At 36.9% G+C, this 24,161-nt stretch overlaps 1 protein-coding gene across 9 annotated transcripts in view; it reads left to right on the forward strand.

Annotated features, from left to right (window-relative positions):
* Window positions 1–24,161, forward strand: part of RYR2 (ryanodine receptor 2) — a 449,014-nt gene that overhangs the window by 320,195 nt on the left and 104,658 nt on the right. For 5 of the 9 annotated variants that reach the window (XM_075412466.1, XM_075412469.1, XM_075412474.1 and 2 more), the window contains 12 exons: window positions 490–610; window positions 1,880–2,049; window positions 3,062–3,282; window positions 4,575–4,665; window positions 7,843–7,983; window positions 8,793–8,956; window positions 11,228–11,306; window positions 12,955–13,044; window positions 14,186–14,323; window positions 16,566–16,643; window positions 19,511–19,586; window positions 21,170–21,296. In XM_075412466.1, coding sequence (XP_075268581.1) covers window positions 490–610; window positions 1,880–2,049; window positions 3,062–3,282; window positions 4,575–4,665; window positions 7,843–7,983; window positions 8,793–8,956; window positions 11,228–11,306; window positions 12,955–13,044; window positions 14,186–14,323; window positions 16,566–16,643; window positions 19,511–19,586; window positions 21,170–21,296 — 1,496 coding nt within the window. The remainder of the gene's footprint in view (window positions 1–489; window positions 611–1,879; window positions 2,050–3,061; window positions 3,283–4,574; window positions 4,666–7,842; window positions 7,984–8,792; window positions 8,957–11,227; window positions 11,307–12,954; window positions 13,045–14,185; window positions 14,324–16,565; window positions 16,644–19,510; window positions 19,587–21,169; window positions 21,297–24,161) is intronic. The other 4 variants (XM_075412467.1, XM_075412470.1, XM_075412483.1 and 1 more) reach the window with 1 other exon arrangement.

A 24,161-nucleotide genomic window follows, 5' to 3' on the forward strand; every position in this document is an offset into this window, starting at 1 on the left:
AAGAGAGCTATCCATATAATAAGGCCAGTGTACGAATATCTGTTTTGTTTGAATAAAAAAATTGTCTTGTTTTCTCCCTGTCTCACTGCCTTTTTAAAAACAAAACTAAACTGACTGGGATACCTGAAAGTGTTGTTGTTTGGCCAGGACAGAAAATCTGACTTTTTCTTCTGAAAAATCTGCATTTGTGTACCCTCTCCCCTCCCCACATGTGCTACATTTTAATGCTTTTTTTCTCCTATTTTACCTGTCATTCCATTCTGAAAATGGGCTTAGTCTTATTTAATAACCAAACATCTAGATTTCTAGACTTTGCCTATTTGCATCCAAAATACAGCAAATAAATACAGATTCTGTGAAATTTAAATTATAATGCAATTTTGAGAGCAGTCATTCTTGTGTATCTATGGTTAAGGAAGTTTCCAGAACATGAACACATACAGAAGATAAAAAGAAGACTTTGTTAATTTTTATTTGTCTTTTCCTTAGCTAATCCATGCTGGTAAAGGGGAAGCCATTAGAATCAGATCAATTCTACGGTCTTTGATTCCACTGGAAGATTTAGTGGGAGTAATTAGTATTCCCTTCCACATGCCAACCATAGCTAAAGGTAAGATGATTATTCTACTTTTTTTTTCTCCCATCCCATTCTTACGTTTTCTAATTTAATGACATATTGACACTCATACTTCTAGTATTTAAAAATGTTATAGAAATTGAACTGTTTATTATGTGAATTAGAAGAGAATTAGTGTGTTTCAAATGTTTCAAAATTTTTTCTGCATGCTATAGGCAATAATTCTGTGTACATTTAAATCACTGATGTAAATCCCATTCATTTAAATTGAATCATGAAAATCTAGTACAACTTTAAAAGGAAATTTTAAAATGCTACTTTCTATTTTTCTAAAATATTTTAAAAACGATCTCCTTTCTTGATAGTGTAATTCTTAGCTTTTGCTGTTCTAACTCTATCAGTTGTTTCTGGCAGATCTTGCTAAGACACCAGAGTTGTCCTTCAGCAACTATGGTGACGTTATAGGCGTGACATACATACGCAAATGCATTTCTTTGTGTTTTCTGCCTACATAGAATTGATTGTGCTAGTAGGAGCTATGTGAGCATCAATATGAATGGGAAAGAAAATACATCTGTTTTTTTAGGTATGTGAGGAGAGAAAGTTGTAATGGCAACATGAATTGTCTAGAGACTAACAGCACAAGAATGCCCAATAGGTTGCAGAAGAAGACATAAAAAGATCAATCATTCTATTACACCATTGCTTATTTATATTCCAAATAGTGATAGATCTATAGGTGATAGTAGTAGCATAGAGTACAGCTCATAGATACAGCATTGTTTATTTGGTTTTGAAAAAGAAAGTCTCAAAATTTAAAAATATTTCAGTGATTTCCTTTCAGATCATTCAGAAGTTTTCAGATACAGAGGACTTTTTAGCACAATCTTAATTCATTGTCGTGCATTACAGATATGCTCACCAGTGCTGCAGTTCTGGTGTGTTTGATGTAGAATTAGATTTTTTACTTTCTGTCTGCTGCTTCTAAGAACTAGGTAGTTCTGTAGATGAATTAGTATGTTTTGGGTACTCACCATGTTAGAATATCAACTGATGAGAACCACTTGATACACAAAGCATGAACAGAAAAGCATGTATGGACTTTGAGGTCTATCTGGGTAGAATTGCCTTACGCGTTCTTTTTCAGTTAACTATAAATGTGTTGCCTTTGTGTAACAAAACCATGGGGAAGATGCTTAGATGTTAACAGAGACTCAAAACCTCTGACAAGTAGTAGCATGACTGCCTAGTCTGCTGGTGAAGGATGGTCCTTGTCATTGAAGTCTTATTTCTTCCTTTTAGATGGTACTGTGGTGGAACCTGACATGTCTGCGGGGTTTTGCCCAGATCACAAGGCAGCCATGGTTTTGTTCCTTGACAGGGTCTATGGAATTGAGGACCAGGATTTTCTTCTACACCTTCTTGAAGTTGGCTTTCTGCCAGATCTTCGTGCTGCTGCTTCTTTAGATACGGTAAGGGTTTCAGTCTGTTGTTGTTTCAGTTCTGTTTTCTTACTGAACACTGCAGCATTTTTCATCCCTCAAAAAAACATTTTTTATTTTTTCATGTTGTCTTCTGTGTTTCTCAAATGCTGGATGAACTGCCTGTTGCTGCTGAGCTTTGCAAATACTTGAACAACAGTGAAGAAGCAGTCTCCAAAATGCTGCTTACTTTGTGAGAGCCCCTGTTGATACCCATACCCAGAAGAGATGCAGTGCATTTCCCCAGGAGACTTTCTGAGCTTGTGCTATGGAATCAAACTCAGATAAGCTGCCAAGAAAGCACGTAACTGAGAGCTTCTTTCCAGAGACATACAGAAAGTGTTCATCCTCATGCATTTGTTAGGGACATCTACGTTGTTATTTAGGATATCACAAAATTTTGGTCTTAGTTCCTCCTCAAAATTCCTACCCCTTTTTCTGTGAGTTTGTGTCAATCTAATTTTTCTTAATCTGACTTGGTCAGATTTAGAGAGCTTATATGAGGGCTAAGACATGGACTTCGATTTCCCTATTTAACCTTATATATCAACATTTTTCTTAAAATAATTATTTTGTTACTTAAGAAAGCGCAGGTAAGGATTTTTTCCTCACTTGGAACTTGGGCTTGATCATAACACTGAAACGTAATGAGTTTTGTAAATGAAGACTTGACTGCTATTACCTGATTTTGGAGTGTTCCGTTAAGCAGCTATGACATTCTTTAATATAGTCTTGAAAATTGGTGTTTTTTTTTTTTTGAATGGCTACCTTTAGTGTTTATGTTTTCGTTCATTAAAAACACAAAACAAAAGCCACCTGTGAGACTTCAGAAGCAGTAAAAGAAGCTAGGTGTCCAGCTTCCAATAGGTATCAAATCCTCATTTGCATGTTTTGGAAATTTCCCTCTTTATAGCTACTATGAAAGAGAAGCAAACAACAAGTTCTTTTCATTTCTAACAACACTGATGAGACAAATCTAATTTCTGTCCCATTTAATTCATAGGCTGCTCTAAGTGCTACGGATATGGCTTTGGCTCTGAATCGATACCTTTGCACAGCAGTCTTGCCTCTGTTGACCAGATGTGCTCCTCTTTTTGCTGGCACAGAGCACCACGCTTCCCTCATCGATTCTTTGTTGCATACTGTGTACAGACTCTCAAAGGGATGCTCTCTTACCAAAGCTCAGCGAGATTCTATTGAAGAGTGTTTGCTGTCTATCTGTGGGTAAGAAAATACTCCTGTCTGTACAGGAATGCTAACTGATAAAGTAACCTATGATTTTTATAATACAGGAATGAAAAACTATGTCACCAGTATCATAAGGAAATTTTTTTTTTCTGGCAGAGGATTGCGATATTTTTAAATACACTGTATGCAATTTAAAACTCATATGTGGTCCTCAGTTATTTTGCTGTTACTGAGTTTTTAAATTTAAAACCTTGGCAATTAATCAAGAGGATATACTGCAAAAAGTCAAAACTCCGGGAAGGTGGAATTGTGCATACACTGAAGTGCCATTTAAATAGTTTTAGCTGTACAGATTGGCAGTATGGTGGTTGATGAGTAGATTATATGGTTTTATGGAGATATTTATTTATGTTGTGTTACATTTGAAATCCTAATCAGTGACTGGTATTGTTATACCTCATTATTGTCACCTACGAAACAAATTTTGTCTGGGTATCTGCAGTCTCAAAACCAGTTATTTATTATCCATTTTTTTTATAAGCCTACAGGCTCAGTTATCGGAAGTTGACTAGGCACTTATGAATTCAATTTCTAATTAAAGTTAGCAACATTTAGGCCTCCAAATCACCAGAGTTTTTTGAATGTGTCACCGTAATTTTTTTGCATAATGTGGAAATGTGTTCAGAAATTACATTTACATTATAGTACTGTAAAAAAGCACTGTAATAGCATTTCTTTATAAAATAAATGACACTGACCATTTTATATATATATTACATTGAGAAGAACCAATAAAATGGACCGGTGTTTGCTATTTATCTGGAAAGTTTTAATGTCCATGCCATTCTAATATACATGCCATACCTATTTCTTCTGTCCTTCCGGTTGGTGCCCACTGATGCTTGTCTTGTTTAGTACATCTGAAGAGTTAGTGCTCTTATATCTTTATTAGTTTCTAGGATATTTGAAAAAACCATTGAGGTATATTACAAGAAATTAACATTAAAGCCTTTTCTCATGGTCATGCTGATCGTAATACACAATGTCAAAATTCAATATTTTTTTTCCTGACTTTGTCTATAGATCAGATATTTTCTCTGCTTCTTTAAAGCGTTGGGTTTGCAGCTTGTTCGGAAGGTTTTCTTTGGTATGCACTTGTTTGCTTTCTTTTGGACGTATTTTTTTAGTGCCACAAGCAAAATCCTGTTACTTTGTGAATTTGAAGGATTTTAGTGGCATAGAACTGACAGGTTGCTTAAATGTGTTTATTAACTATTTACATCAAGCTAAGCTGGTACATCCTTTTGAAATGGTTTGTCTGCTTTTAGGCAGTTGCGGCCCTCCATGATGCAGCATTTGCTGAGAAGATTAGTCTTTGATGTTCCTCTATTAAATGAACATGCAAAGATGCCTCTCAAGGTAAAAGTATCTTTTAATATTCAACAGCATTCCTTGTAACAAAATGCAACAGGAAATACTTGCATGGAGAATATTCTCTATCTTCTTTGTTACCTTATCTCCACTCTGCAATAATCTAAGACCATAGTTCTTAAAGATTGCTGCTTCAACAGGAATTCGGTCTAATTTACCCATCCATACGGAAATAGGAAGTCCATGTCTGATGTTTGCTTCTCCTTTAATTATCTCTAAACCCCCCCCTTTTTTTTTTCAAGACCGTGTGGAAAAAGAGTAGAAAAATGCTTGTGAGTGAGGGGCAGAATCCAGTGCACAAAGGAAGATAGCAATTGATAGTCTGTATGTACCCGTACCTGTGCCCTCTGTGTTGGGTTTCCCTGCTCCTGGAAAGCGGACTCTTTTTCTGTGGTTTGTGCTTGGAAGTCTAAGCAATATGTATTTTTTAATAATCTTCCATTTTGTTGTCAACCCCAAAAGGTTTCTCCGCATCTTTTGATTCTGATTCCTAATGTGCAAGTAAAATGTGTTTTTTCATTTTTGAGATTACACATTCCTTAAAGGTTTCACAGATTTCATCAGCAGTTCTAAGACACGTATCATTTCCCACCTTGCCTACTGCTGTTTTTCAGCAGTCCTTTTTAGTATTTTCCCACCACAACTTTGAATGAGATATTTAAGCTTTTTTATTTAATATTTCTTTATGCTTTAAAAGCCACCTATCAAGATTAATTGCATTTTACATCTGATTTCTTTGCCAAAATGTAAATAGGAATTTAAATCATTAGTCTCAAAGCCAGGACCTGCTACATGGTCTTTCCCCTCCCAAGGACTTGATGATTTGGTTGTGTCCCCCAAGAAGTGCTCAATCAAATTAAAGATGCCGGAGCAGCCATTCTTCAGTGCCTATGTGTGAAAAAAGTGGTTGATAATTTAGTGTACTGCCCTGGAGGGGACCTTTCTAACGCGTTATGATGTTTTATTTGCTGCAAAGAACAAATAGTAATGTAGTGCTCCCTGTGTGGCTATGGTTCTTCAGATCTTTTTTGGGGGAAAGAACAACCCCAGGTCCCTGAGATCTGTTCGTCTAGGGCAGCAGGTTTTTTGAGGGTCATGACTGCAGTGACTTTCCCGTATTGCTGAACTGAACAGGAAAGAAAAAATAATTAGATCCTTTTGGCAAGTCAGGCTTTGGGAGAATATAGATAGAGAACCATGGTGTTAGGCAAATGGTTGTGTCCATCGACACCTAAACAAGTAATAGGAGTTTCTGAGGAAAGTGAACTCTTTGTCTGAAGACAGGACTAGAGCTTTTCAAAGGTTTCACTGACAGTAAACTGGTTTTCAGTGATTTGACAAGGGACTCCTGGTTATATCTACTAATGTGTTTCTGTTTCGAAAGTGCAGTGCATATTGCTTATGGGCTTGTGCTCGCAAACAGGTTATAGTAGTCTAAAGAGACAGCTACAAGATAATTAAGCATCTGAAAATGTAATTTTGGGTGGGAAGAGAGGAGGAAATAATGAAGGCTAAATCAGAACAGAGTGCTATCTACTGTGAATACCTTTGCTAGTTTCTACGATTAAAAATTACCTCAGTTTTAGGCAGCGTGTGAATTCAAATCTGTGATGCTTTTCCTGTATAATTTGGTGTGAACTTTCTGGAATAGGGCTGCCTTGTTTTTATTTCCTCTTAAATCATATTCAGTGCTTCATCAGGGACTTCTTTAAAGGACTAAACTTGCCCTTACTCTTGGCTAGATTTAAACATATATACATATATATTAGAACTCACATGTTGTCCAAAAGCAAACCTGAAGTCTGACCATTGTGTGATAGAATTTATTTTGAAATAAACATTTTCAAATATGTCTTAGATACTTAGAGTCCATATTTGAGACCCTTGTGGTTCTACATGAATGATAAAACTTCATTATATCAGCATGTAAGTTCTTCTCTCCCTTTTTTTCTGTAATCATCTGGCAATTTAAATAGGTATATTTCTATATGCAAATAGAGAATGACAGATTATTTAAATCTGAAGATAAGCAGATGCATTATATCGATTGATTTTTTATTTTTTCTGATCCATGAAAAGTAGAACAGAACTACACAGTACTGAGGTTATATTTTTGGCTATCAAAATCCTTGTTTCTACACATCAGGAAGTTTTTTTCTTTTTTTTTTTTTTTTTTTATGCCTGTCTTTATTTCTGCACATTTATTAACGAATGTCTGTACTTTTCCATCTTGACGTTTGTTCTGACTGGAAAAAAGGGAATCCTGTCAGCTCTTTACTGACTGTGAGTTGTAGTGTTTTGCCAACATGCTTTGCAAAGTGATGTTGGAACAATTCTCTTTTTCTCTGAGGAACTGTTAAAATAAACTCTGAATTAAAATTCCAGCCAAATTCTTAAGGAAAATCATTCTGTGCCTTAGGAAAATCTGCCCCTGAGTAGGCCTAGGTTTGCATACTTTGCTATTGCCAGAAACTTGTTGTTTGGGATTACCTTTACTGACAGATGTACAACTAATTTTTCCTCCTCTCGTCTTTGACTCAGGGACATAGAAGACACATTAAGCACAAAATTTGTGATGTTTTAGTTTGGCAAATAGCAAGGTCCTTGCACCATTTGAGCCCTTGGTAATCTGGAATCTTGTAACCACTTAAGAAGAAGGTATCCCTGTAATATGTATTTAATTAAAATGAGGGAGAGAGAATAAAGCTCTTCTGCCAGTTGTAGTAGAGGGCAGGAGGGTAGGCTGACAGCAGGTTTTACAACTCACGAAAGAGTCATACAGTTATTGTTGAATAGTTTTCAGACGTGTAAATAATAATTGGGAACTAGGTGAAATCATGGTTCTACTATTTTGCCCACTAAGCAGCGATGTTTGGAATAGCAGCACACAGAGCTGAATTCTTGTTTTCAGCTGAGCTGTCAGAGTTCTTGTGGGGTTGCAGAAAATCATCCTGTCACATGCTTTTTGTATATACCACTAATGTTAAACAAAGAACTGCTCATCCTATGTATGTATCCACCAATGATTTAAAGAATAGATACACAACATGGCTTCTTGATAAAAGTTAGGAATTTTTCTGCAGTGTCTGTGTAATGGTCAAGTGCCAGAATGGAAGAACATCAACAGTTATATTTTATTTGCTTTCGAAATATGTTCTGTTTTAGTTGCTGACAAATCATTATGAAAGATGCTGGAAGTATTATTGTTTGCCAGGTGGATGGGGTAATTTTGGTGCTGCCTCAGAAGAAGAACTTCATTTATCCAGAAAGTTGTTCTGGGGTATTTTTGATGCTTTGTCTCAAAAGGTAATTCGTTTTAATACACAGCTACTACTGTGAAAGCCTTACTGTGTAACATTTTTCTTTGATCTGTCATTTTTGCCCAGCTTTTGTCAACACTGTAGTATCTACTTCAAAGGGAAAAATATAGGCTTTAGTAAATTTAAACCTTCCTCTTACAGTTTCTGCTTTAACCATTTTGTCTGCTCTTTAAGAAAAAATTGTATGGCTAATGACGTAATCTTGAGGTGTGTCTGTACAGGTCAATTACACTTCAGAGTCCTATAAGCAAATTCAGGCATCTGCAGGTGACTGAAAGCTGCACTTTTCTACCTACACACTGTCCTTCCTTAAACCAAGAGCATAGTTCTTTGCTTAGTAGTTGTAGTTTCATCACCCTAGAATCAGTTCTGTGTAGGACAAAAGTTTAATAATAGGCCTTATTATTTATTTGTTGCTCATTCTGTGAGTATTTTTAACCAATCTGCTTAAAATTTCGTAAGTTCATTTCAAATCTAGGTATTTAGAAATGCTGTGCAGATTGCTGTGCTATGTTCTCTTCCTAGACATCTGAAAAATGCCTAGTGTTGCTCCCAGTGAAGTCAATACTTTTCCTGTTTACTTTCTCTAGCAAGAGCAAGACTAGCTTTATCTAAAGTGTGTTATATGCTTTGGAGAGTCGGTTTCCTTTCTTTTCAGAACAAAAATTCAATTTCACACTGAGTAAGAAATCCGTTCTGTGGCTGCTTGGTTTCACATAGAGCTGTATCAGTTTCAGCAGGGATGCTGATAGCGTCCGGTCACTACTCACTTTCTATCCCCTGTGTGTTCCACAGAAGTACGAACAAGAACTGTTCAAACTGGCTTTGCCTTGTTTGAGCGCAGTTGCAGGGGCTTTGCCTCCAGACTATATGGAATCAAATTATGTCAATATGATGGAAAAACAGGCTTCAATGGATTCAGATGGGAACTTTAATCCTCAACCTGTTGATACCTCAAAGTAAGGAATTATTTTGTTGCAACTAGGTTTTTTTTTTTATTATGAATGTGTAAAAGAGGGCTGGAGTCTGTTGTTGGGTATGGTGTGAACTTACAGATTTTATTCTCTTCTGAATACTTATCTGCTAGATAAACGGAGACCTTAACTTTTCTATTTTTTAATTCATGTATTTATTTTAAACCAGGTAAAGCAATAAAAATGCAATTACATAACTAATTTATTGGTCAATGTAGAGCATTTTTAATGCATTTTTAGCCTGAAGATGGAACTGTCCGGTTACCTCTGTAGGTCTGCTGCAAACAAACCAGCATGTTTTCAGGAGCAGAAAAAGTAGACTATTCTACATCATGCCTGTGATTATTAACGTGTCAAGACACTGATTCCATTGAGTGTGAATGACAGTGTACCTACAGAAAAGGATGATGATCATGCATTCATATAATCTCTTTTTGCTATGAATAATGGGGAATTGTGTAGAAGGAACTTCATTCTCTCCAGGCAGTCAGACTCTGACCATGCTCTTTTAAGCATATGAGCCAGACAGAACACATATTGAATGGGATTTCTGTCCCCTGATTTTTGACTGCAGCCAGAGCCCCATTCTCCTTGTAAAGAATAGTCTTACGGCAGTGTGGTTATGCACTATATCTTGAAAAATGCCACTTGTAAGACATTTACTTCAATTGCCTTTGTGACCTTTCTGTCTGTAATAACATTCAGAGCACAGAATGCCATCAGTAGATTGATACCTTTGTTACAGCATACTTGTACATGTATGCACATGGAAATATGGTAGTAAAAGCCATAGTCTAGACTGAAATATAGAAATTACATCAGTGACCATTTAAATTAATTTGTCTGAGAATTATTTAAGATATATGAAGATTTAACAAAATTTAGTAAGAATATTCTACTATGATTTAGCTAATCGAATATGACTTTTTCTGGCGTCATTTCAGAGGAAAATTGTAGATAGCCAGAATATATTTGAAAAACTCAGAAAATGTTACTTAACATTACCCAAATCATTAGTCACCTCATTGCCTTAGGAATCAACAGTTCTGTGATGATTCAAGACAAAAAAAGCACTTTTATCAGTGTCACTTCCAACCTATGCTATGTTCTTTTAACATGCAAATCCTAGATCGCATTGCTTACTAGCCCTAGACCTATTTATATGAAGCTATACATACTACAACCTTCTTGTCAATTCATTGCATTTCTGAAATTATACCAAGTGTTAAACCACTAGTAGAATTCCCTTTGAAATACACACTTCCAAACAACAAAAAAACTACTGACCATGCTGGATGAATGCTTTCCGACCTCTGTGTGTGGTTAGGCTCTTGCAAACTATTACTCTGACATAATTTTGTTTTACATTTCTGCTTTTTCCAAAGATTGAAAACCAGACTCTTCTACTTTGCAGTAGATGGCACTGTAACACCCTTCTGTAATTTCTGTCTCTTAGGAGGAAAAATTTGCTATTTCATAAGTGACCAAGAAGCAATTATTCTCTTTCATTTGTAGGAATGCAGATGCAGGAAAAATACTGATATTTTATAAGTTATTTTTGGAAAAGGATACTGTCTCTAGTGGTTGTTTGACAGTTAAGGATAGCTGCTTTTCCTTTACTGTGTGAGAAATGTTAACTTCTGCACTGTCTTGTACAGCTGTTGAAGGGCTAGGGTATTGATTTGTGGATTTTTTTCTATTTTTAATAAGGATTTAAATATTTTTAATATTCACTGGGGTATTGGAAAATAAAGCCTTGATCATATAACTGTTGAGTTGTCATAAATTATAGTGCTTCAAGCATATAAAAAGATTTATAGGAATATATAAAATAGATTATGTTTCAAAAAGGACAGTTAGCACACTTAATTGCACATTTGCATTATAAACTAAGTTACCACCGTATTTCTGAAATTATGGCTCATAGTTATATCTTTAATCTTCAGAAAATTAGTGTTAGTAATAGAAATATGTGACAAAAAACATGAGTGCTCGGTATCGTTGTTGATTTTTCCCTGCACATGTGTGTCAAAGAAGTAAAATTCCTATGACAGCTGTGGTTCTTATTCCATGCCCATTAAAATATTCAGATTTTTTTCCTTGATTTAGCTGGGGCTTGGAACAAACTGTATGTGAGGAAACAGATGCTTTGAAAGGATGTATGCACAAATTATTTATTTGAAAGTTTTCTTCAAAATAGAAACATTCATATTTTAGCATGTGTGGTATAATGACTTTTTTTCTCTTCACTTTCAGCATTACAATCCCTGAAAAGCTAGAATATTTCATTAACAAATATGCAGAACACTCTCATGACAAATGGTCAATGGAAAAGGTAAAATCTATACTCCTGTTAAAGCAAAATCAGAATTTTTATTTGAATCCATTTAATCTTTAAAATATTTTACTCTGAAAGTTACTATTTTTCATAATGCTGCAAGTTAGTACATAGGTAAGATATAAACCTATATTTTTGGAGGCTGGTAACAAGTGGTGTCCCTCAGGGGTCAGTACTGGGCCCAGTCTTGTTTAACTTCTTCGTCAACGACCTGGATGAAGAGTTAGAATGTACCCTCAGCAAGTTTGCTGATGACACCAAACTGGGAGAAGTGGTGGATACACCAGAAGGCTGTGCTGCCATTCAGCGTGACCTGGATAGGCTGGAAAGCTGGGCAGAGAGGAACCTGATGAGGTTCAACAAGGGCAAGTGCAGGGTCCTGCACCTGGGGAGGAACAACCTCATGCACCAGTACAGGCTTGGGGTGGACCTGCTGGAGAGCAGCTGTGCGGAGAGGGACCTGGGCGTCCTGGTGGATGACAGGTTAACCATGAGCCAGCAGTGTGCCCTGGCTGCCAAGAAAGCCAATGGGATCCTGGGATGCATCAAGCAGAGTGTGGCCAGCAGGACGAGGGAGGTTCTCCTTCCCCTCTACACTGCCCTAGTGAGGCCTCATCTGGAGTACTGTGTCCAGTTCTGGGCTCCCCAGTTCAAGAGAGATGAAGAGCTACTGGAGAGAGTCCAGCGGAGGGCTACAAGGATGATGAGGGGACTGGAACATCTCCCCTATGAGGAGAGGTTGAGGGAACTGGGCTTGTTCAGCCTGAAGAGGAGAAGGCTGACAGGGGACATTATAAATGCTTACAAATATCTGAAGGGTGGGTGTCAGGAGGATGGGGCCAAGCTCTTTTCAGTGGTGCCCAGTGACAGGACAAGGGGCAATGGGCACAAACTGAGTCACAGGAAGTTCCGTCTGAACATGAGGAAGAACTTCTTCCCTCTGAGGGTGACGGAGCACTGGACCAGGCTGCCCAGGGAGGTTGTGGAGTCTCCTTCTCTGGAGATATTCAAGACCCGCCTGGACAAGGTCCTGTGCAGCTTGCTGTAGGTGACCCTGCTTCAGCAGGAGGATTGGACTAGATGACCCACAGAGGTCCCTTCCAACCCCTACTATTCTGTGATTCTGTGATTCTGTGATTTTCTTGAAATGCTTTTGGGGGGAAAGCACTGTAAGTGCTCATGAGTATTTCAAAGTAGTGTTTCATCATTTCATTGTTTTTGTTGCTGACTTTTGAGTAAATATACTTGCTAGTTTAGGAGTTTTATTGACTTGAAATTTCAATTTTTTAACCAAAAAACCTCTTTAGGGTTTTTATTCCTTTGTGCAGTTTATGTGTCCAGTATTAAAAATAGTTCCTCGACTAGCACAGTATTATTCTCTATATAAATATTTAAAAGAAAAATATATTGAAATGTTAGCTTTGTGTAACTTATTTTTCAAGAAGTTGGCATGCTATATAATTAATTTCATTTTGTGAAGATAATATGAACGTTGGTTGAGAAAATGTGGAGAAAACAGTGGAAAGAAAATAAGGGAGCAGCTCTGCAGAAATATTGTTCAATTCCTTTGTACCAATAAAAATAGGATTTCTCGTAATTATTTGCTTTTCCTCGTTTTTTCCTCACCTATTATTACTCTTTTCAGTTTGCCAATGGATGGACATACGGTGAAACTTATTCTGAATCTGCAAAAGTGCAACCGTTAATGAAACAATATAAGTTACTGTCCGAGAAGGTAAGGAATTTGCTCATTCTTGGTCCAGGGTGATTGAAAGATTGCTTCATTCACAGTGAAAATATCACATTGTGTTTACATCACTTTTTAAAGCTTTATTTAGAGTACGTCAGCTAATGTGTTGTTGTTGTGTTCCTCAGACCTCTCAAAAAGAGACAGAAGGGTTTTATTGTACAATAAATAGGTCACTCAGCCTATTTTCTCTCATGACTGAATTTACATGGCATAACTTACGGTGAAACTGAAGTGTCATATTGCCACTGTTTTTTTACAGTAAGGTTATACAGGAATGCCTACTTGTTTAGTGAGGACTTAGGTTTAGGCTTGCTCTGGTCTCCATCAGAGGTCCACGAAGATGATTAGAAGGCTGGACAACTTGATAAATGAAACAAGGCTGAAGGAACTGGGTATATTCTGCTTAGAGAAGAGAAAGCTGATGGGGATATAATCTTGGTTTCCCAATACCTAAATGCTAGTTATAGAGAAGATGGATGTATTCTCTTCACAGGGATGCACAATTACAGGACAAGAGGCAAAGGCTGTCAGTTACTTCAGCAGAAATGCTTTCTCGAAATCCATCTAATCTTGACAACTTAAACATTGGAGTAGGTTGTCCAGAGAAGTGGTGAAATCACCTGTGCTGCACATAATCAAGGCATGACATGGCAAGCCCAAGATAACCTAAACTTCATAACCATTGATAGCCCAAATGAGTTAGCTTATCTGACCTCAACAGAAGGTTGAGCCAGATGATGTCCAGAGGCCCATTCCAACAGAGACTGTTTTTATGATTCTGTGATTAGGCATTTTTGTTTCATGTAGCAGACAAAATACTGCATTAGTCCTGAGAATTCCTGCTCCACCTTTGAGTTCATATCTGAGCATGCATGCCATTAACACGTTATCCCTGTGATCACTGGCTTCCTTCAGGGCCAGAATTCTTCTGCCCACTTCTGAAATGATAAACATTTTAATATCTTATGTGATTTATTTACTTCTTTTCAGTATCCCTGGGCCATAAGGGCTGATTTGAGTGCATTTCTTTGCATCTCAGTGTAACTAGGCAAAAGCCCGGTAGTTATTTTTTTCTCTGTACAGCTACATAGTAAACAAGGCTATTATTACATGTGCATTCTTTTAGGAGAAAGAAATTTATCGATGGCCAATCAAAGAATCGCTGAAAACTATGCTGGCATGGGGATGGCGAATTGAAAGAACACGGGAGGGAGATTCCATGGCACTGTATAATCGGACGCGTCGCATATCTCAAACCAGTCAAGTGAGCCATTTTATTAAAATTTTTTTTTAGGAAAAAGCATGAAAAATCTGTTCTTCAGTCTTAGATTTTACAAATGATAAAAAAACCCTGTAGCATAAAAATATGTGAAAGCATTGTTTACAAGCAATTGTACAACTCTGAAGACTGGTTTGGATTTGTCTTCACTGAAACTGGAACTTTCTTTCCCTGTTCCAAAGTAATAGACTAATCAACATTTTTAAAAAAACTGAACAAAACTGAAATGGGAGTGTATTTGCTCATTTGATCTGAAGTTTACTACATTATTGAGGGGAATTACTTACATCAGTAGGTGATTATGCAGTAATAGTATTAATAAGATTTTAGTTTGCTATTTTTTTCAATTTGGGGGCTATGAATGCTTTTAGGTGCATAAAGAAATTAATAAAGGTATGTCTGCAAACTATTTTTATTACTTTTTTAAAGTAAAATTAATACAAACATCAGTGTTAATGCAGCATAAAGTTTATATCTGTAGACAGCCAAAATTCTGAAAATGTTAAATATAGGTTTTTTCCTTTAGAATAGCCTTCTTAAATCAAAATGCTGTAAGGGTAAAGTAGAGAAATACTGGCACTGTATTCTCTTAGAACTCCACGTACTTTGCAATTTAACTGGGGAGTGGAGAGAAATCTCTTTTACTCTCCTTCACGCAGACACACGTGGAGCCAAACCAATGGGGGAAATAAAATGGAGGGGAAAAATCCTTTCCTTTTCTCTCCACTCATCTCTGCCCTATTGACATATGTGAGTGGCCATATGCCTGTGAAAGATGAGCAGTTGCACTTGCCTCTCCACTCTCTATAGACACAAGAAAGTGTAAATCAAGTGATTAGGTTTAGCACTTGGGCTAAACTAAACATTATAGTTTACACACTATAATTGCCTTCCAATATTCTTTACTTGCAAATTTCCCAACTTTTGGTGTTTCTAATACCAGCCCCAAAGACTATACTGACAGTGATGTTCATATATACTTTAAGCATAAGGAGCTCATTAGAATGAATAGCTTTACAGTTGAGATTCAGATTACATCAACATATGGAAACAGCTTGTATATATAAGTTACTGTCTTCCCTTACTATAATGAAATTACATAACTTTTCTAGAAGAGTTTCTAAAATCTAAGATATTTCTGTATTTCAGAGTACACTATCATATGAATACTCATCCTGTGTTTAAAATGTGTTTTTCTGTCATCATACACACAAAAAATAGCATTTTCCTATGTTCAGCTGAGAAATGCTAAATATATTTAATCGGTATCTTCATGTTAAGGTAACAATGTTTGCATTGTTTGCTTTAGAAAACAATTCTTTAGATAACAATTCTTTAGCAGTATTTTTTTAATGTGTGCTGCTTGTACATCCTTTGTGTTATTACCTATTATAAATACCTGCCATTTGAAGGGAGGCCTTTGAACTTCTAGACCTTGTACGTGCTCATATACATGCATGTGAAAATAATATCACACATAGGAACAAAATTCTGGATGTTGTTCTTTCTAAATGAAGATGTAGATGTGAGAGATGTGTCTGTTACAGCTGAATCCATAGCAGAAAGCCCAGCAATGCCCTTTTCTAGCCACATTTCTTGCATCAGTGGCTTACCATCCATGGAATCTCTCATTGTTTATCCTTCTTCAAACATTTGTGTCAATGTCATGAGCAAACCTGTGATGAATTTAGGCTGTATGAAGAAAGAATGACAAAATGGTGATATTTTCTGAGTGGGGAAGAGGGAAGAAGGAAAAAGATATGTATTTAGTAGATTCTAGTCCTAAATGTAGGAATAGGGTTGAAAAGCCAAATTCAAAGTTTGATTTTTGCCTGAATTCACCTTAAATTAAATAGTCTGAGATTCTTGCCTGCCGGAAAAAGGAAATCTCTAGAAAATGCAGAGATGTAATCGTAACTTTAGTACAGCATTATCCACAATGACTTCAAGTCTTAAACAAGTTCAAGTGAAATTTGCATTTGAATGAGATTTGTGTCTAATGGCTGTCTGTCTCTGGGAACAAAATATGTAGACCTTTGCCTGAATCTCACTGAAATTTACCATTCTTGAGGTATTTTCAGTTGGACTACTACTACTTTTGCTCTCTAGAGATATATAAGTGACTTTTTCCTTAAGTTCTTTCATTACTTTCAGTATCTTGTTAATGTTCACTTCTTCATATCAAATGCTTGTAATAACTCCACTGTTCTGTACATCTGTCGTTCAGATCTCTGTAGATACAGCCCATGGTTACACTCCTCGAGCAATTGACATGAGCAATGTCACCCTCTCCAGAGACTTACATGTAAGTCAGAAACACTTAGTATGCCTACCTTTTTTTTTTTTTTTACCATTTAATTTTTTTCTTTTCTACTAGTTTATTATAGACAAAGTTCTTTCCTTATGTTACTTTTTAAATATCCTTTGATTTTGGTTTGGGATTTTTTTTGTTTTAATCATTGCTCTTTGATCCACTGTTGCTTTAAGAAACGTGGTTCATGTTGAAAAGCTTCAGAGTTTCTTTTAACCCTGGATTGATTTTCCCAGCTCTCTTTGCAAACATCTGTCAGTTTGAAGAGAATCCCAAAACATTTTGTCACTGCTCTTTTTCCTAAACTGAGGAAACAAGAATCAGGAGCCATTGTTACAACAAATATTATGAGACTAGAAAAGAAGTTGTTGAGGGTAGGATTTTGACAGATCTATCAGTGGATTGCTGTTATTTGGAACAATATTTTTTAGTTGGTAAATAAATGATGTTTCTGTCTTTAGAAAGTTAGGGTTTTTCATGGTGTTTGATGGACTCTGGTTCTAGTTTTTTCAGTCTAGTACTTTACTGTGAGTATGGTTACAGTATTACATAGACATATGCTGGGTAGTTTTAAATTAGTTAGCAGGAGTGTTTGTACCAGTCTAGTGATGGTATCATGGCATTCAAAGCTGGCTACAAAAAAACTTTGAAGCACAGGGTTAAGTTTGCCCATACTGAGCTCTGTCAGTGCAGTGAAACAAGCAGCAGTACTAAAGTAAATGGCTAACTGTACAGTGTATGCTATACTGTACCTCTGATCAAAATCTCACCTGGATTTTCCCTCCTTGATTCCTATCTCATAGTTTTCAGTTTTATATTGCTAAGCATTGTAGATTGCTGACTAGCTTTACAATAGTAGGCATTTGCTGTCAATTAACTATCATACTTGAGTTAAAACTTGAGTAGATTGCTGATCATTTCAAAGATTTAATAAAATCGATAACTGAGTAAAGCTACTTCTATCGTTACACTCTTATCTTAAACTGATGGAACAACTTCATTATAAATACATCATTTAACATTTGTATAGACTCCGTCTAGTCAAAAGACTGTGCAGACTTTGATTAATGCTCATGAAACAACTCTTGATGTGAGCATCATCATAGTATTACAATGCAGTAAGCCAAGCTCAGTAACCATCCTGTCACAAACCAAAAAAGAAATGGCATTAGAACTTCTATCACTCCCTTGTTTACTCTTTTATACTATACCCTCTAACAATTTTATTTCTGTTGCAGCCTTCAGCTATAAAACAGAGCTGGTTGGCCTTATGATTCATTTGTCCTTAATTATGAAGAGAAGTCATCTTTGAAACCAGCTTCAAAAACTGTTATTTAAAAGCTAAGCAAATTTAATTAAAATGCAATTTCAGGTAGTAATTGTCCTGATACTGTCATTCAGGAAGAATCCAAACATTGCAGATATAAATGAGATCTGAGTTTTAAAAATGAACTGTATGTAATTTTGAACTTTTTTTTTGATGTTTAATATCTTTAAAGTTGGAGTTCAGGGTTAGATTCTTCAACCTTGTTTTAAATTGCTGGGAAAAGTTAGTTGTTTTGAACAAAGTAATTTGTTTGTTTATTTTTAACTAGTATGTAAGAATTGGTGCTATTTAGTGATTACATCATCCTGTGCGTATACTGTGCTAGCGGGGATCATGACCGTGTCTAAAACTGTAAGTCTGGGAAATACTTCTCATTTTGCTCTGAAGTGGTCACCTGATCACATCCTGGCTCCATGAGCAGCGAAGTCTTATTCAGAGGCCATCTGCATAGCACCCTGCTGTCTGAGTAAAAAAAACCCAGACTACAATACTGTCTTCCAAGGTCCTAATCTAGATTATCAAAACACCAGGACCAGAGTGTGCATGATAGAGGGCATCTACCATACAGGAGAGCTATGTGTAATAATGTACCCACTGGAGAAAAGTTTACGAAACAAATTGTCCTATAAACAACAAGACATAGCGGAAAAGCTTCAAGTTATTATCTGAATTCGTGAGTATTCTCCCAAATAAAGGAGTATTCAGAAATACTGGTTACTCAAAACCCTTACTTGAAGTTGAGAAGAATGTTTCTGTAGGTCTGTGAAAGAAGTGCAAAGTGAAATCTACAGAAAATTCCACCACTGCGTACAGCTAAAGGGTATACAATCGAGGGACAGGAGAGGTGGGTTTAAAAATTTGTTTCATATTGAAACAGTAGTTCCTACTAGTTAGAGACTGGAGAGCTTGTCTGTGTTTTGCTTAGTTTGGGGTCTAGCTTCTAGTTTACCAGTCTGAAAGAGTTTGTTTCAAAGGAAGAATTACTTTTCTGTTGTGCACACTGGAGGAAAATTTCATGCTGAATAAAAAAACAGTGGCTACATCTATGGAGTGTCTGGTAAAATGGTTGGTGTTTTTAACAGTGTGTCCACCTACACCAGGCTGTATCCCTGGGTTTATAGTCAATCTCCCAAAGCCAGCAGGAACAATCTTGATTCAGTCCTCTGGCTTGCTGTCCTTTGTTTCCCTTACCAGGGCCTTCAGGAGGTTCTTGCTGGCGTAGTTTTCAGAATCAAGTCTCCGTCTGACATCTCAGTACTCTTTCCAGACTATACTCCTCTTTGCAGTTCCTCCTTTTTTGTATTAACAGTTTTCTCTTCAGCATCAGATTCCGAATTCCTATACATATACTGATCCTACCCAAATTCTGTATCGTAATTTTAAAATAAAACCTCTTGTTTTCAGTGACCCATTACAGTGTAATTGTATTGAACCTCCCAGAGAGCAAAACTTGTTATTTAATATCAACCAGAAAATTGTCCTTCTTGGGGTTAACCATTGCAACACATATCACTAAGCTCTCCATTTTCCTAAGGCTATGGCTGAGATGATGGCGGAAAACTACCATAACATATGGGCAAAGAAAAAGAAAATGGAGCTTGAAGCAAAAGGTAATATTATCTACAGTATTTACAGTATTATTAAGTTCTCTATGACTAGCTTAGGTCATGTATTTGAGAAATCAGATTGCAAAAAAAAAAAGACACAGCAAATTTAAATTGGCAAAGAAGAAACAACAAAGTTTCTGTTTTTCATTAAATATTTTGTGAGTTTTAGTGCCTGGAAGTTTTTATATCACTGAGTGTAACAGTTCCTGGTGAAGTAGTTTACCAATTCAAACATATCAAAGGAAGAGAAGTCAAAGCTTGTTAAATAAATTTAAGCTACATTAATACATTTTGCTTCTAGCGTTAGTCTTTCAGACTATTGCCCAGTGGGCTCTGATTTCATTTGAATTATTTCTTTTATTGCAGCTAGTTCTAAAAGGGTGTTTACTAAAAACTAAATGTATCATGTGTGGAATTGACAAGTGGATAAACCTAGAGCAGATTCTAGATTTCACATAAAAATTGCATGTGCTTCATGCTTACCTAAATGACAAATTTTGTCGTGTATTGTGTAACTTACTGTTTTTCATCTGTGTCAAAATAATTTCATTATTTGTTTTAAAGCTAATTTTTTTTTTCTACAGATAGCATTATATTTGCATCTGAAAGAAACAATATTTGGGGAAACAGCAAGTTCTCATTTGCAAATGACTGAAGCTAGGGTTTTGTCTTATCCGAAGGTGTCAAGTCTAATTGTATGCACCATGCTTGGCTTTTTTTTTTTTTTTTAATTTTATGCTTGCTTTTTCTGTTAGTTTTAAGCTTCCAGCAAAGGTGCAGTAGTGAAGGTTTTATAAAAAAGTTAAGTTCCACCTGGAAGTGCCTTTGATAAATCACTATGAAGTTCCAGGCCTGTATATTTCATCTTGATACAGCTTTTATTTTAATTTTTATAGTCTTTTTTAAAAAACTTTCTTCAAGATCAGTAGCCACAGGTTGGGATAACTCAGGGAAAGTGTAGGCTACAGGAAATGCAGTTTAGTCTGTTTACCCCTCTGTTTTGGCAGCGCTCATTTGATCAGATTGGACAGTTGTCTGTCTGAACCAAATTTGAATAATGTACTCCAATTTTCTGTCTTTAATTTAGCACTATAAAGTAGAACTGGATCACTTTCATATGTTTTTAGATATTTAAGTACATCTTGCTCAACTCCATGAACACTTTTTGCTGTCATCAGAATAATTAAAAGCAGGACTGTTTATATATTTTCTTATATCTTGCTTTTTTTATGAAATGATGTGTTATTTATTGAAATATTTTCAGTTTCATTAAATGAAGTTGTAATTATACATGTTCGTAACAGGTATGCACTTTTTTTCTTCTTTAAGAGCTTTTGCAGTAGGGTCAACATATTTACCTGGTACTTGCAGCAATTGATTATGTTAGAACTATGTTTGCAGCCATGTCTAAAGTTTCTATCTGAATTTTTTTTTTTAGGTTTGTGTAAAGAAACAGAAAAGTGCATTGCTGTTATTTCAGACTAGTTTTTAATGTAATGTGCTCTGTATTATTATGACTGTGCTTTTACATACCAGGAGAACAGATAACTCTTAAACTGTTCTTTAATTCTCTTGATGTTTCACAGTAGGAGGCGGCAATCATCCTCTTCTTGTTCCTTATGATACACTCACAGCCAAAGAAAAAGCCAAGGACAGAGAAAAAGCACAGGATATTCTGAAATTTCTACAGATTAATGGATATGTTGTCTCCAGGTAATTCTCTGTTTGGTATTAATGGCACAGAAGGTTTCTCATACCCCTCAGTAGCCTTTTTTTTTTTTCTTTTTTTTTTTTTCCCAGTAAAAGAAAAATCTATGATCATTTTTAGGTTTCAGTACCTGGGACTAAGGATGAGCTGCTTCATCTAGAACATTGTAAGGAAGAAATGAATTACACAATTAGCAGCAGGATTTTTGTTTTTGGAAGGCACAGGCAGAGTTCTCCAGAATCTCTGTGTATATTCTGTCACTTCTCTCAACATTGCAGCATGCTTTTTCTTTCTTGTGTGTCTACATACATCTAAATGTTGGTAAACTTGTTAATTTTCTACAAGTGATAGAATTAATTCTTCTTTACAGGTCAAGCACATGCACTTCTCCACAGGAGTTTCTAGGCAATTGCTTTGAAAAGACTCATAAGATTTCTAAAATCTGCTACTCGTTTCTTTCCACTGAATTCATTTGTAGTATTATTAAAATATTTTAAAAATGAAGTGATGATTTGAAAATTTTTTTTTAAAACAATCCACAGTGTTAATGTAGTAATAGTGAACAAATGTAGTAATGAACATTCATAATTCAGTATGTATACATGCTATTCTCTGCAGAAGAACATGCATAATTCCTCTTGGTTTTACTATGGCACATCTACCTACTAAATGCAGCGTGAATAAAATTTTAATTAAATTGTAGGCTTGTCTGCCTCATCAGCATGGCTTAGCACATGTGAGTCACTAGGAAAGGCTGAAAGCATATCTGAGGTTTGTGTGACTTGAAGATTAGTAAGTGAATGAAACAGTCACAGGGAAGGATTTAAATAATCATTGTGAATGAATTAGCCTAGCACGTCTACTTAAAATCTGCCTACTTCCTTTCTTTTATATCACATGTGAAATTCAACCTATTTGTAGAGTCCCACAGCTAATCTAATAATTCTAGGTAAAATCTTTCAAGGTGTAGCTGGAATAATTCAATTAACTTCCCTTCGGTGGAGTGGGATGTACAAAGAAGGATGTCAGTCAGGAAAGGTTTGTTTTCTCATCCCCTGTCAAAATGACAGACTCTTCAGCTTTATTCAAGGGTGCGTGTTGCTTTGTGACTAATCCTTTTTATTTCTGTCTAACTTAAACACACGTGAAAAGTGTCTTTTGGTTTTTGGAGGAGTGGAAGGCTAAGAGGGATGGTAAGATAATTGTTAACTTGGACACACTCATCATCTAGTAAATAGTTTCTGACCCATCTACATCCTCCTGTGCTCCTCAAATGCAGGTCTTGCTATCAAGTTAAACTCAATGCACCTGCTGCTCCTGTGAGCACTGCGCTGTCTAAACAAACAAGCATCTGATTAATGTTTTTCTTTGGTCTGCTTACCCCTTGACTTTCTGCCACGTATGCCTTGCGCACATTTCTTCCCACACTTTTATTCGGCAGTGACCATTCTAGTCTAGTGCGCCCTCATGCGGACTGGGTTTAGGGATGATGCCAACACTTGTCCTCTGCCGAGCACACAGCACTCGGGCACGTGGTCTGTGACGCACGGTCCCATTCCAGCTGCTGGCGCTGAGCCCCTCAGTCGCCTTACTGACACTGCTCCCCCACATTAGCTGTTTTCTGGGGGACGCAGCCTTCTCACCCCAGTGGCTGGCGACTGGGACTCCCACTTGCTCCATTTGCAGACACCACAGACCTGGGATACCTTATCCCCCCACTGTCTGACTCCAATTGCTAGCACCAAATCCACTCACGCCAGTCCCCTGCGGTAGCTGGCGCTCTGGGCTCGAAGTCTGTAGGACCCGTAGAGACATTCCCAAAAGCTACAGGCTCTACCACTACTGAGGCCGAGACCCTCGTTAACCCCTGTTGCTGGCACCAGAAGGCCTGGGAGCACCTATACCCCAAGTCTGACTCCAGTTGCTGGCCCAGTATCCACTCGCGCTTGTCTTGCCAGGAGCTGGCACTTCCTCCTGTCAGCACACACATACAAATGGGATAGTGAGTGAGATTACACCGAGAGATAGTTAAGAAAGGATTTAATGAGACGATAGGACAGACTCCAGCGATGAGGTGCAGGGCTCAGTCAAACAGCTGTATTGACAGGCCAAGGTTTACATGAGACTGGCCCCTTTAATACCCTTTATGTCTTTTCTCCCCTATGCTTTTCCCCAATCCTCCTCCCCTGCACATTACATCGTTAGTTTGTGTAGTTCCACTGACCTGCCTGGAATATTCCAAACCCTCATGCTCTTCATGTCCCCTCCTCTTAGGAGTTACAAAATCCAGGTGGTCCTCTCTAAAGTTGTGTCTGAAGTTTCTTGACGGCCCATTGATTAGTAACTGGAGACTTTCGGTCTCCAGCATTGTCTCCTTTATCCCCTGTCTCCCACGTTTGTGTCTCTATGTGTTGTTGTTCATGGCTTCCCTCATATTACCTCATTTTGTATTGAGAAGGTCCTTGGTCAGATAGCCATAATGAAGCAGCCACTATTGCACCCTTACAAGTATCAGCTGACAAGCCTGGTTTAGTTCCAGAATCTCTTTTCGTGAAACTAAACCCAACTGCCATCAATGATCTAGTTTAAAGCAGAGATGTGCACTACACAGGCAGTTGCATTCAGTAGTTATACTTTTTAAACTTGCAAAATACCTGAGTACTAATGTACTTGGTGCCTCTGACAGTGGGGTGACTGACTCCCTGGCTGGTTAAGCATAGCTTCCTCATGTGCTGTCATTAAAATCCTGATCCTGCAGAATCAAGGCTTATGTCATTGCCAACTTGTTGCTGACATCAACCCACACCATGGAACCACTCTCTGCAGATTCACATTTATTGAAAGAAGATATTTTCATATCAGACTAATAA

The sequence above is a fragment of the Opisthocomus hoazin genome, chromosome 2 (genome assembly GCF_030867145.1).
Source record: "Opisthocomus hoazin isolate bOpiHoa1 chromosome 2, bOpiHoa1.hap1, whole genome shotgun sequence".
Classification (NCBI taxonomy): Eukaryota; Metazoa; Chordata; class Aves; order Opisthocomiformes; family Opisthocomidae; genus Opisthocomus; species Opisthocomus hoazin.